This window comes from Colobus angolensis, unplaced genomic scaffold (assembly GCF_000951035.1).
Source record: "Colobus angolensis palliatus isolate OR3802 unplaced genomic scaffold, Cang.pa_1.0 Scaffold544, whole genome shotgun sequence".
NCBI lineage: Eukaryota > Metazoa > Chordata > Mammalia > Primates > Cercopithecidae > Colobus > Colobus angolensis.
Window position 1 is genome coordinate 1,879,353 of NW_012118977.1, and position 14,352 is coordinate 1,893,704.

General features: G+C 46.9%; 1 protein-coding gene across 2 annotated transcripts in view; it reads right to left on the reverse strand.

The window, feature by feature from the left end:
- The window catches only part of SRGAP3 (SLIT-ROBO Rho GTPase activating protein 3), a 95,811-nt gene extending 81,780 nt beyond the window's left edge, over nt 1-14,031 (reverse strand). For both annotated transcript variants that reach the window (XM_011961282.1, XM_011961281.1), the window contains exon 1: nt 13,960-14,031. In XM_011961282.1, the coding sequence (XP_011816672.1) occupies nt 13,960-14,001 (42 nt within the window). In that variant the 5' untranslated portion in view covers nt 14,002-14,031. The remainder of the gene's footprint in view (nt 1-13,959) is intronic.
- Between the last annotated feature and the right edge of the window lie 321 nt (nt 14,032-14,352).

Sequence of the window (14,352 nt, forward strand, 5' to 3'; positions counted from 1 at the left end):
TCATTTTTCTTAGGTAAATACCCAGGGGTGGGATGGAGGGTCATATGGTAAACATATATTTAACCATACTGGAAATCTGGACTCTCACTTTTAATCCACCACTTTTTCTACCAGATCATCCTAGATTGTCTGTATCATTTTTTCATAAATAGAAATGGAGTTTTGCCATGTTGTCCAAGCTCATCTCGAACTCCTGGGCTCACGTGATCCTCCTGCCTCAGCCTCCCAAAGTGCTGGTATTACAGGTGTGAACCACAACACCCAGCCCTTAATGAATTTCTTTAATTCATTACCACTTTCTGAGCAGGCATCAATACTTTTAGTAGCTTGAACACTGACTGGGCTGCTCCATACCAATAGCATTTCTGCTGGCCCTCAACTAGAAATGTACTTTTCTTTTGCAATGCCACGTGTATGACCATCTTTCTATGCTAAGAAACTTCTGGAATCCATGGCTCCTGGGCTTTGTTCATTCTCTTCTGTGGTTTGGATTACTATAACAGCTAATAGAATAAAGGCTTCCCCCCGGGAATGAAATGTATTCCTATCTAACCAAGCTCTGTAAGTCGGAGAACTCAGAATGAATTCCTGGCCAACCCTAAAATCTTATTCCTTGTCATTTGAAGTGCTGTGAAGTGAGTTTATTAGAATGAGGAATTCTATGCCTTTTTTTTTTTTTTTTTAAAAGACAGAGTTTCACTCTTGTTGCCCAGGTTGGAGTACTGTGGCACGATCTCGGCTCACTGCAACCTCCACCTTCTGGGTTCAAGCGATTCTCCTGCCTCAGTCTCCCAAGTAGCTGAGATTACAGGTGCCCGCCACCACACTTGGCTAATTTTTATATTTTAGTAGAGATGGGGTTTCACCATGTTTGTCAGGCTGGTCTTGAGCTCCTGATCTCAGGTGATCCACCTGCCTCGGCCTCCCAAAGTGCTAGGAATACAGGTGTGAGCCACTGTACCCAGCCTCTGTGACTTTTATCACTAAATCACAGCACTGATTCACTGCTCAGAAAGTTCCCTTTGCCACAGCCCAGGAGTCAATGTGGCAACATCTATTGCAGATCATAGAAGGTAAGAATATGGACAAGTGTCTGGGTTGAATCCTGATGCTCCCACTCGCCAGCTGTGTGACGTTGGACAAGTCACACAACCTCTCTGACCTCTGCTTCCTCATATGTAAAACACAGATAATAATCGCACTTACTTCCTAGGCTGCTTGTGAGCACTAAATGAGTCAGTTTCTGTAAAGTGCTGAGAACAATACCTTCCACATAGTAAGAGCCATGGAGGTATCTATCAGGTGCTACCACCACCAACATCATCATCATTATCATCCCTGATTTGGGCTCAGGGTTTAAGAACCGTAAACATGCTCACTTGGAAATGCTTACAAGCTCTGGAGAACATTAACTAATGTAAAAATATATATATATATATATATATTTATGCCATGTTTCTCCCTTCTTCCTTTATCCTAAAAATCTCCCAAATTTGTAAAACAATACATGGATTTAAAATGCAGTCAATTTTTCTTCGTGGGTCTTGGTGGATAGATTGCTTCTCTGCATTCCATCCATTTTTGCTCACTTGCAATCTCTCTAAGACTCCTAAAAACCCCCTTCTTGCTGATTTCATCCTCTCTGTATGCCAGTTCCACCAAGATCACATCCAAATAACTCAACAGACCAGAAAATGTGCCATATTGATGCATTCTCGACATCTAGTGGCCAAAAGGGGTGACTGCAGACTTGCAGATAATCAAAGCAAGTGCCTATTTTGATGATCTTCATGCCTTGGTTAAAAGGACACTGGGGCCTGTCAGGGGCGGCGGCAGCAGGAAGAGCATCAGGATAAATAGCTAATGCATGTAGGTGATGGGCCGATAGGTGCAGCAAACCACCATGGCACACATTTACCTGTGTGACAAACCTGCGTGTCCTGCACATGTATCCTGGAACTTAAAATAAAAATTAATTAAATGAGTCCATTGAGTCATTTGGATACGGTCTTGGTGGAACTGGCATACAGAGAGGATGAAATCAGCAGGAAGGGGGTTTCTAGGAGTTTTAGGGAGATTACAAATGAGCAAAAATGGATGGAATGCAAAGAAGAAATAAAATAATATAAAACAGGTGTGGCTAAAGGGTGGGAACACATGTTGCAGCTGTCTCCAGGACCCCACCTTCCCCCTTCGACATGTCCCTCCACATCCACAGACAACCCTGGTTTCTTTGCCTCAGCACCATATTGCTGGTGTTTTTCATGTCTGGATCCCATCCCTGTCTGCGTTCAATGATTCCTGCTACATCTCCTTTTTCTATTTTGGCTTCTGAGTCTGCCTGCCTCGCCACGAATCTGTCATCTGCGCTGGGTAGTTCAGGGGAAAAGACAGCCTTTCTATTTACAGCTAGATCTTCCTGTCCAATCACCATGCATCCATCCACTCACTCAAGGTCAGCAGCCCAGCTGGGTGTTCTCAATTCGCACATATCCTTTGCCTAGTTTTCTTTTTTTTATTTTCTCTCCCTTTACATCATTTTCTACTCTTCTTGAGCCACAGAGTACTCTTCCTGTGCTCCCAAAAGCCAAACTTCCCAGGATAGCCTCTAAACTTCATTCCAAAAATCTCATGCTTGGAGAAGATAACCCAAGTACCCTGGGGCCAAACTCCCTGTGATCTACTTGATTCCTGATTCCAAGAGTAACAGTGAACTCCACCGCCCAGGGTCACTTATGACAGACAGCTGCCAGCAAAGAGTTCACCTGGAGGTTTCTCTGAAAGGATTCTATTTGTATCCAGAATCCTCTAGATGTTTTTATTTAATTACCTGATACATGGGCTGCAGCATGAATGGTCCTTAGCTCAATAGATTAGAACAGTTAGCTCAATATTGCCAGTCCAGGATGCATTAAATAATATTTAACCTTATCTATTACTTCAAAGTTTGCAAACCTCTTTCTAGGAGCCCTTTTAGTGAAGGAGCATTTCAATGAGTCCTTTCCTCAATCCTGGGAGGCAGTGTGATGACAGTAACAACAACGATAGCAGCTAGCATCTATTGAGCACTTACTACATGACAGGCCTTGCTTTATGCACTTTACCTATATTAACTCATTTACTTCTCACAAAACCCCTATGAGATAGGCAACCTATGATCCCTGCTTTACAGATAGGAAAACCATGGCCCAGAATAGGTCAGTAAGTTTCTCTAGGTGAAAAGCTGGTAAGTGGAGTCAGGGTTCAAAGCCAAGGTGGCTGACCCCACAGCCTAGGCCGACTGAACACATGGTTGTTTTGCTTCCCCTGTACCCCTTTCTCAACTGTAAAACAGGGGTGAAAGGCTCCTCCAGCCCACTGGAATTAGGGAGACTTGGTTTTGAGACTCAGCCTTCCCACTACTTGCTGGGTGGCTGTGGAGAGGCGTGTCCTTTCCGTGCCCACCTGGTGAAGATCAGAAAGGGGTAGATGGGGAAAGTGCTCTGTCAACTGCAAATTATCAAGTGACCAACTGCCAGCAGCAGTGTGTCTGGGGCTGGGAAGGGACAGAGGCAGATGCAGGAGCTCAGCTGAGGCCAAATCACCAAACTGGGGATGTCTGAAGGGACCCTCAGAGGTACCCATCCGCTTGATGCCAGGTAATGGGTTCACTTTCCAGCCCTCCAGACCCTATTCAGGGAGTCTAGGGAAGGACCTCGTAGGGACGTGTCACTTAAGACCACTATTCTTGGACCCAGTTCAGTTGCATGTGTTCTCAGAATGTAAGGGCCAAAAGGTCCTCCATAACTCTTGGTGTCCTAGCCCCTCACTTAAGGAAATGGAGGCTCAGAAATAGCAAGAGTGAGCTGAGCGCGGTGGCTCACACTTGTAATCCCAGCACTTTGGGAGACCAAGACGGGTGGACCACGAGGTTAGGAGTTTGGGACCAGCCTGGCCAACATAGTGAAACCCCGTCTCTACTAAAAAAATACAAAAATTAGCTGGGCGTGGTGGCGGGCGCCTGTACTCCTAGCTACTCAGGAGGCTGAGGCAGGAGAATCGCTTGAACCTGGGAGGCAGAGGTTACAGTGAACCGAGATTGTGCCACTGAACTCCAGCCTGAGCGACACAGCGAGACTCCATCACAAAAAGAAAACAAAGAAAAGAAAAGAAAAGAAAAGAAAAGAAAAGAAAAGAAAAGAAAAGAAAAGAGCAAGAGTGCTGTCCAAAGTCACACAAAAAGCCAGGCAGAGCTGGAACTGCAGGCCGGGTCTGCTGCCCGCTAAGCATTGTCTCTTCTGGTAATCACACTGCTTTTTGCTTTGCACACATTGCCTTTTGCCTCTTCCCTGATCCTCAGATTCTGAAAACAGCAAAGTTTTATCTGCACCATCTTTCAGCCCCTCATCTAAATGCAAAAGAAGGCAAACAGAATCTGGAAGTTAACAGCATCCATAAAGGGACACCTGGGGCAGGATAAGGATCAGTTGTTAGAAAACAGCTTCTCAATGTTGCAGTCCCTGTGTGCTTCTTCCACCCTGCAGACAGGGCTGTCCCTGGGCACAGTGGCTCTCTGCTTCCAGCATTTGTGTATGGGTGAAACCCTAGGCCAGTGCATGACCAAGACGTCCTTGAAGGAAAAGAGAAGCAAAGTCCTGAGGCCAGGAGCTTGTTCATGATAGTATTCTCTGTACCAGAGCAGAGCCTGTTACCCAGCAAGTATCAATATATATTTGCATGAATGAAAGACTCTTTGGCTGGACTGGCTGAATCAACAGATCAAAAGATCAATGGATCAATGAATATGGCTGAATGGATGGGTAGATGGATGGATGGACAGATGAACAGATGGGTGGGTGGGTGAATAAATGCAGGGATGGGTAGATAGAAGGGAGAGTGGATGAAAGGGAGAAAAGAAGAGAAGAAGGCAGGGAGGGAGGGTAAAGTGAGGGAGGTAGAGTTCTATTGCCTTTGTTCTGCTGAGCATAGCTGGAAGTAGGGAGATAGCTGTACCATCAATCATTAAATATTTATTGAGCAGTTCATTATGTGCCAGGTACTACGCTAGGCAAAACTACAGTGTGGAAGACATGCAGGTCGCCACCCTCATAGGATCCACACTGTAGTAGAGATACAGGCAATTGTACAAGTGATGATCACACGGTGTGATAAGTGCAATGATGAAGGGAGTCCTAGGCACTATAGGAAGGTTTCCTGGAGGAAGTGACATCTAAACTGAACACTGCAGGAAGAGTAGCTGTTAGATGGGTGAGCAGGGCTTGGGGTGGGGGTGGAGTGTCCCAGGCAAAGGGAGCAGAGTGAGCATTAGCCCAGGGGAGCAGGAGGCAAACAGGACTGAGGAGCAGCTGATAGCTGGAGGAACACCAGGTATGTCTCAGCACCAGCCAATGGAACCACTTCCTCATCCTCCCCCAGGGACTCCCCCTCAGTGGACATCTGTTGTTTTTCTCTGCCCAGACTCATCCAGTCTTCCTTCTTTGGGAACAGCCCCCCAATTTTATTTTGAGGAAATCCCCCAAATTCCCCTCCACTATTCTCAGTACATGTGGTTCATGGGAAGCTGACATCACCCTGCAATCCTGGGGTGGCCATGAGACCCTGGCCTGGCCAATCCATAAACTTATGTTCATCTGACTATAGGAAGCTCAGCTAGGCCATTAGATGCTACCCTGGAGCTTCGCTGGAAACACTGGGAAGGGAGTATTCTCTTTCCACTGGAGGATGGGGAGAGGCTAATGGGAGGAGAATTTGTAGTACTAGGGACCATCTTTGTCACCACATGGGAGAAGCCTGCCAGATCATGAAGTCCACGTAGAGGAAAACAAACCAGAAATGGGAGAGGGACTGATTCCCAAAGGTGGATAAATGGATGGATGGATGGATTGATGGATGATGGATGGAGGATGGATGGATGGATGGATGGATGGATGGATGGATGGATGGATGGATTGGAAAGAGTGGGGAAGGAAGGTAGGAAGAGAGGGAAGGAGGGAAAGGGGTAAGATGGGGGAGGCATAGTTCTACTGCCTTTGATCTAGTGAGTATATTGGTGGGGAGAACAGCTATACCTTCAATTATTAAATATTTATTTATGTGTCAGGTACTATACCAAATGTACTACAGTCAAAATACAGTATAGAAGACAGATGGTCTCTGGTCTCACAGAGTACATGCTGTATTGGTGAGACAGACAAATCAGTGTGTGAGCCCCTGGATCCAGCTAGACTTGAGCGACATGTTCATGTGATTCAATAGAGTGTCATTTTTATCTAAGCCAGTTTGCACCAGATTCCAGTCCCTTGCCACTAAATGAATCCTAAAAGGCAGACTTCCTTCCCTTTGAGCCTCCCCAACTACCCATATCAGTCCTGATCCCAACCGGCCAGGCTCAGTGCAGTGACACAGGAGCAGTGCTGACTGGGCAGAGGCTCCCTCCCACATCCCAGGTGCTGCTTCTCACCACTCTAAGTGCTGCTCCTTCTGCCCCTCTCTGCACCCAGGAACTGTCGACTGTTGATCAGATACCATCTCTTCTCTGGAGCCTTCCTGGTGCTCAGTAGATTTCATCACCCCCTCTTCCAAGTTCCCTCACATTGTCGTATCCCCACTAAGACACCCATCATAGTGTACAGCCACATCTCATGGTCTGGATACGCTGATGATCAATATATGTATTCTTAGTGAATGGGTGTCTGGGCAGGACAGCAGAAAGAGAGGGTAAGGTTTCCTAGAGGGAAACCTCTTCCGTTCTGCTTAGGACCAGTTCCATTCCTGGATGACTCTGTGCACACAGCCCGGCTGGCAGGCTGTAACAGCCCCGAAGAGCTGCCTTGCCCTGAGTCTGAGCCAGGATCCTGGTCTCCCTTCCAGGGCACAGTGGCATGAAGATCAAAGCCTGGCAGGAACCTCAGTATTCCTCAAACTCCACACCTTCATTCCACAGACGGCGTAAACCGAGTGCCAGAGCCCCACTATCTGGCACTGGGTCAGTGTTTCCACTTGTGTTAGCAAGGTGACTTTCGGTGTCATGGGAAGGAAACACTGCCAAACTGGACACTAGTAACATAGCAACCGAGGTGATATGGGGATGGAGGAAGAGTCAGGAGACATGCTCCTCTCTGTGTACCGTCTCGCACTGTTTACTTTACTTTTATTAACCCCTTTCAGCTCTCTGAGGATCCTTCTGATTACATCAGGAGGAAAAACCAGTCGGTCCCCACACATCTTCAGAGCTTCTCGCCTGCCACTCTGGCAGGCACAAGCTTGAATGCACAACACTGCTTGATTTTCACTTAACTAACAGAACGCTTCTATTTATAACAAACTGTGTTTCATCTGCTAATGTGAAGTATCATTTCCTTCCACAATAAATGCAGGTTCATAGTTTATTTTTTAACTATAAATTTTAATTTTTTTAAGATGGGGTCTCGCTCTGTCCCCCAGGCTGGAGTGCAGTGGTGGAATCACAGCTCACTGCAGCCTTTACCTCCCAGGCTCAGGTAATCCTCCCACCTCAGCCTCCCAGGTAGCTGGGACTATAGGTACCTGCTAACATGCCTCGCTAACTTTTTGGGTACGTGCACAGTGTCATCCAGGGATGGAACTGGTCCTAAGCAGAACGGAAGAGGTCATAATGCCACCTACCTCCAAGGGTTATGATGAGGATGAAATGGATCAGTACATATAAAGCATTTAGACCAGCCCCTGGCCTTCAATAAGCACTGTACATGATTGGAGGCTCTAGTTATTCATGAGATGAAACAATCTCCAAAATATACCTACAAAAGCAAAGCAAGATGCAGAATAATAAGTACAGTTGTCACCACTTGCATAAAACAGGAATGTGTGGGATATGCCCAAATGTGTGTGCTGACTGACGGATAAAGGATCTCTGGAAGAAGACATGGCGAAACTGGACACTAGTAACCTAGTAACTGAGGTTATATGGAGATGCAGGAAGAGTCAGGAGACATGCTTCTTCCTGTGTACCTTCTTTTATTGTTTAATTACTGTCTTATTTATTTTTTAAACAAGAGTATGTACCTTCTACTTCTAAATTTAAATATTAAACAATTTTTTTAAAAAGGAAAGTCATCCAGTTCAAGTACGGAGCCAGCACCACAGACAGCAGGCCTGGAGGATGGGAAACGAAGGAGGAGATGGTTTCACGTTTTCCAGCAAAACATTCTTAGGGCTCTGGCTGGCCCAGTGGAGATGGGGAATGGAGAAGAAAGATTCCGAACTATGCAGGAAAAATATTTATGCCTCATTTTTTCATAAAAGACACAATGACTCAGGACTCAGGTTTGCTAGGCACTGGGCTATACTCCATGCCAATCACTCTCCCCAGAATAATCCAGACAAATGAACTGGCAGCAACCCCATGTTCCAGGGAGGGACTGGGCTCAGAGGGTTTGTGTGGCAGGGCCTTCAAGTCAGGCCCAGCTGACTCTAAAACCTGTGCTCTTCCAGCACACAGGGCTGCTTTCCACTAATTACCTAACACTGGGGGAGCTTCAAAAGGGAGGGGAGGTCAGCTTAAAGAAATACATTCAGTAAATGACAGAGGGCCCATCACAGGATGAAGCTGTGGGGCTGTACCTGAATGTCCACCCTAGAAAGACAAGCAGTGAGCCCAGGGTGGAGCTGGGACCAGAACTTGGGCTCCTGGGCGCCCAGTCTGAGCTCTCTCTACCACCCCCATGTCTCAGGGCAATCATGAGGAGGGAGACACCTTTGCCAAAACTTGCCTGTTGGCCCAGAGTTGATGTCATATCCCTGAGCCCACACACAATCAATCAAGGCTTGAACAAGTAAAAGGTAAAGTGATTCATGGCTCCAGTTAGGGTCTACCTGTGACCAGCTGCTGCTAGGTACGAATGGACACTCCTCAGGCCCTCCCCACATGGCAAAGAACAAAGTCACTGGGCCCCCTCCTGCAGCCCTGGACTTGGAAGACCGCCCCATAGCTTGGAGCAGAGCTACTGAACACAGAGGAAGAGATAGGTGGGGGGATGCTGGATGTTCACTAGTTACTGACACACATGTATTTCATGAACTAGAGATATACTGAAAATATGAACACATTTTTAGCCAAATAGTGAAAACATAGTAGGGTTTATAGTTTGTGAGTTGTTTTGTTTTGATTTGCCTCTTCTAGAAGGATTGCCATACTGGTCCACATTCTTCACCTCTGCCCTTTTTCTCTCCCAGGCCAATACATGAACAAAAGCTATATTGTGTCGGGCTGATAGGAGTTCGAGGGAAAAGAAGTGGAGTGGGATATATGTGTGTGCATGCTTGCATGCATGTGTATGTACATGCATGCATGTGAATGTGCATATGTGCTACTGTGTGGTCCATGCCAAACTGCATGTGCATGTATGCAAATGTGTGTGTGTGCACGTGTGTGCACAAACACCCATGCTAGCATGCTTTAGAGAGGAGGGAGCCTCAAGGTGCTAAGGACTGAGCAGATAAGGACTGGGTGATAAGGACTAGGCTTGTTGAGTGAATGAATGAATGAATGAACAAAATATCCGGCCTTGCAGTCTCCTCTGCATCCTTCCTAGCGCCAGAGAGAGACAAGCCTTTTCTCTAAAGCAAGTGATGGGTGGCCTTTAGCATTTATCTCCACCATCATTACACCCGTAGGACCCCCTGAACAGACCACCACCACCTCCCTTACAGAACTTCAAGAAGAGAAAAAGTGGAGCTTACTGGAAAATCCTTTCTCTGCATTATTTATTCCTCAGTGACTGTGGTAATGACCCTGGGGCTGAGGGAGGAGGGGGACTGTAGACTTGTATAACCAGGCATGGTAACTAGAAAGTGCTCAAAAGAAATTCCTAGCAATGAAGCATGAATTTGGGACACATAGTGCCGCCAGCAGCTGGGTGGCTGGAGTGAACTGTTTGCAAAGAGGACTGTGATCATTACTGGCATGGCTGCAGGCATGGCCCTTTGCATTGTGACTCTGCAAGGGGAGGGGGGCTTGCTTTTCTAACCCAGAACTCTGGGCTTGGCTGTGTAACTTGCTTTGGCCATTGGGATATTAGCAAATATGACACAAGTAGAAGTTTGATGGTGCTTACACATTGGGGTTTGCTCACTTTGGACTCTTTTTCTTTTTTTAATTGACCAGAAAACTGCAACCACATGAGTGGCCCCAATTGAACCCTGCCCAAATTACTGACCCACAGAATCACGAGCACAGAAAATGGTGGTTGTTCTAAGTCACTGAGTTTTGAGGTAGTTTGTTATGCAGCAACTGATAACTGATACAAAGGCTTTAAGTAAGTCACTTCTCTGTGCCTCCATTTCTTTATCTGTAAAAATGTAAGAGTGTTAATTAAATAATATATATACAATACCTAATACAGAGTGAGATGCATCCTAAGCACTCATGAAGTGGCTACAGATGTTAGGATCATCCCTGTTTGGCAACAAAGAGAAAGAGAGTCAACGAGGTTAATTGACTTGGCCGAGTTGGTAAGTGGTACAGCAGGAATTCAAACCCAGGTCTGTCTGTGATCAGTGTGCACTGCTGTGATCCTATGTTGCCTTTCCTGTTGAGAACTCCCTTTCTCTTCCTCTCATTCCCTCTGCTTCTTTAATTCCTACCCATCCAAAGGCACCAAGCTCAAAGCTCACCCTGGAACACAGTAGCCCACTTTTCTGAATCTTTTTTCTTCTTGTTCTCCCTCCCTCCCTCCCTCCTCCTCTCAACCCATCTCTCACACATGTGCATCTCCCTCAACTAATACACACCCATCTCCTCCTATGTGTGTGCATGGCTGGCCAGGGGCTCTGGGCACACTGTGGGGAACAAGGTCCAGCCCCACAGAGCTCATGGGCAAGTTACACAGCCAAGCCCAGAGGTACTTCCCCTGCGAGCCCATGTGTCCAGCACATACTAGGCTCTGACTTGTGTTGTACCAACAGTTCACACACTACTCTTTTTTAAAATTATTATTATTATACTTTAATTTCTAGGGCACATGTGCATAACGTTCAGGTTTGTTACATAGGTATACATGTGCCATGTTGGTTTGCTACACCCATCAACTCATCATTTACATTAGGTATTTCTCCTAATGCTATCCTTCTCCCAGTCCCTCACCCCCTGACAGGCCCCGGTGGATCACACACTACTCTAATTTCTCTGCCCAGATTCCAAACTCCTTAGGAATAAGACCAGTTTCTTTCATGTTTTTCATCCCTCCCTCCTCCCTCCTTTGCTTCAACGAGCACCCTGGAAGCACCAAGGATGTACAAGACTGTGACAGAGGCAGACTCTGAAATGTTCATGATCCCCCACTGTGCCCTACTGCAGCTCTGGGCCCACAGCCTGTGGCCCCAAATGCTTGAATTTAACTGAGTTTCTCAGTAACTACTGAAGACTCTGTGTGTAGTCAACAAATGATCTTCCTGGGGGGTGTGCTGGCACCATGAGGATCCCACTCTTCCACGTGCAGCCAAAGGAGAATGCTGGGGACCCTTCCTCCTCCACTAGCTCCTGGTGACCCTCACCAGGCTGCTGTGGAAATGGCAAGGCATGGCTCATGCTGCTGGGGCCTCAGCCATCCTGCCTGGCCTGTGTCTCCAATACCAGCGGCATTTCCGTCCAGCCATCCTGCCCTGCAGCCAGCACAGGGAGGTGTGCATGGAGCACCTGCTGGATTCAGGCCACTGTGCTGGGCACTGGGACCTTGAAGGACACAGAGAGATGACACTGTCCTCCTGATCTCTGACCACCACCTGGCCTTGTCCAGTCTACAAACCACAGAAAGATGACCAGTCTCGTTTGTCACAGGTGAAACTGACAAGTGAAGGGACTTGCTCAAGGCCACACAGTTGGGTTCAAATGGAGCCTTTGGGCCTTTCATGCAGTGTTTCTCAGCCAAGACCTGACTCCCAGGGAGTTCACACTCCAACATGTTGGAAGACGGGATATAGACAATAAAGATACAAGAGATTTTGGTACATCTGCCATAGAAACTTGAAGCCGAGAGGTAACAACATTCTGAAGGTGGTAGGGTTTGGTCTGAGTTTGAAAAATGAGCGTGACACTAACAGGTAGGTATAGACAGCAGGGATTGCAGGGGAAAAGTAGCAGAGGGGGAAGGTATTTGGTGTAAATAGAGGGCACCAAGAAGAGGAGCCCTGCTGGAGGTCACAGCAAAAGTTAGAGATCTAGGTGGGGATGACTGGGGGTGTCGCAGGACATTGGGGCTAAGTTGTTTTGACATTGTAGAGGAAAGTGACCCAAAGTGGAGCCTGAGGAACATAAAAAGGACCTAGACTGGGGAGCACCTGGTCTAGCCAAATCCGCTGCAGAATTCTAAGCAGGACAATCCCATTCAGTTATCAGGCTTGCAGTATCTATCACCACCCTTCCCCCCACCATGAGTATGTACAACAGCCTACTTCACAGCCATCAAGGAGCCAGCGATGGTGATGATGATGATAGTGATGCTCAGAACTTCTGATACAGAATGCTCTTCTTTTCTCTTTGTTCTGAGCGTGCATCACATATAGGATCTCCTCTAATTCCCACAAGGATGTGTACTAAGCAGGTACTAGATTTCTACTTAACACCTGGATTTGAACCCAGATCTCTGGCTTCAGAATCTGTGCCTTAACCCAATAGGCTGTTCTGCCCCCCAGTGACCAGCTGATGCAAAGCAATATGTATTCTCAAGCAGCAATTCTTCCTTTACCCTAAGAATGACCCAAGTAAAAACTATCCACAGCTCAAGTTTTGCTCCTTAATTTGGAATCACAGAATTAAAAGTTTCAACTTTTATCTAAGAACTCGCACCCCCATTTTACTGATTGGGAGACTGAGGTCCAGGAAAAATAATGCCTTGCCTAGAGTTCCGTAGCTTGCTGGGATCTGAGGCAGGCTTTCTGACCTGAGGTCCAGGCCCTCCCACAGAGACTCTCAGTGCCTCTGAAGAATTTACCACCTGCTGGCCACACAGGATATAAACATAGAAAGATAATAAAACTGAACAGAAAGGGCTTCTCACAGCCTGCTGTTCTTTCTCCTCATACCAGAGATTTTCAAATTCAGTTTTAGCAGCAGATTCTCCCCAACACACAAACACACTTTTCATGAAACGCTGTATCAGGCACCTATCTATTTAAAACATAACCATTCTCCACTGTTCTGATTGGGGTAGGGTTGAGGAGCCTGGAGCTCTACCTGCTGGGTCTACCCACCCCACTCCCCACACCTCTCCATGGGGTCCCCACACTCCTATCGAGGAAGCTGTAGGCTCCCCAAAGCACAGTCTGAAAGTCCTTGCATCATCGCTTCATGTGTTTGTGTCCCTATTCACTCACCTTCTTGGATTCTAAAACTCATCTCAAGCACAGTTAGATACTGACTCCAAGCAGGTAACAAGGTCAGCCGTGGACCACACTGTGATGTTCTGAAATTATGCCTTGGAGATGGCAAGGCAGGCTCACCCCATAGCCTCATGTGATCCTCGGAGCTGTGCTCCATTTTGCAGATGCAAATACTGAGACCCAGACAAACTGCCCACCTGCCTATGGTCCCGCAGCCGGTAAGGAAGGGCCTCCACTGGAGCCTGTGCTGCCTGACTCCAAAACCTACATCCCCGCCTTCAGGAGCCTTCACACTCACACTCCCATGGCCTTGACTTTGTGCCCTCTCTTCTTGCAGGTAACACATCCACAGCTGCAGGTCACTTGAATCTCTCGTGAACTTTGACAGACTAGACAAGCCCAGGCCCTACCCCAGATGTACAGAATCAGAAGCTGAGGCTGTGAGTCATTATATCCTGACATGATGATCCACTGTCACTCAGCATAAAACACAGCAAAAAAGGCCTGGGGTCATTCCAGACCTCTGTTTTGCCTCCCTCCAGCTCTGGTGATGAAGACAGAAGACCCAATCCCCAAACAGCAGTGAGCCTGGGCAGAACTTACTGTGTAGAGCTCATTGGTCACCTTCAGGAGCTCCTCGTGCATCTGCAGGCCAATCTCCTTGCTCTGGAATATGGAAGAACAAATGTCAGCAGGGGAGAAGTTTGATGGCTACATTTACCAATCTCTTTTCAAAAGGGAAAGGTCAGGAATGTTTCGGGTGGGGTTGGAAGGGATACAGAAATCAGCATAAACATCATTGATCTACATGTAAATTCCTCAACTTATGTCCACGAAACAAACCCACAGAGAGAGGTTCCTTGCAGATGGGATTCCCTGGTCATATGAGTTGGGGAACCCTACACATCACTTCCCTATCACAGTGACTCCCAGTGACAGTAGCATACTAAAGATGTGAGGAAGCCCCACAGAATTTTTCTTTAATTCTATGTGTCC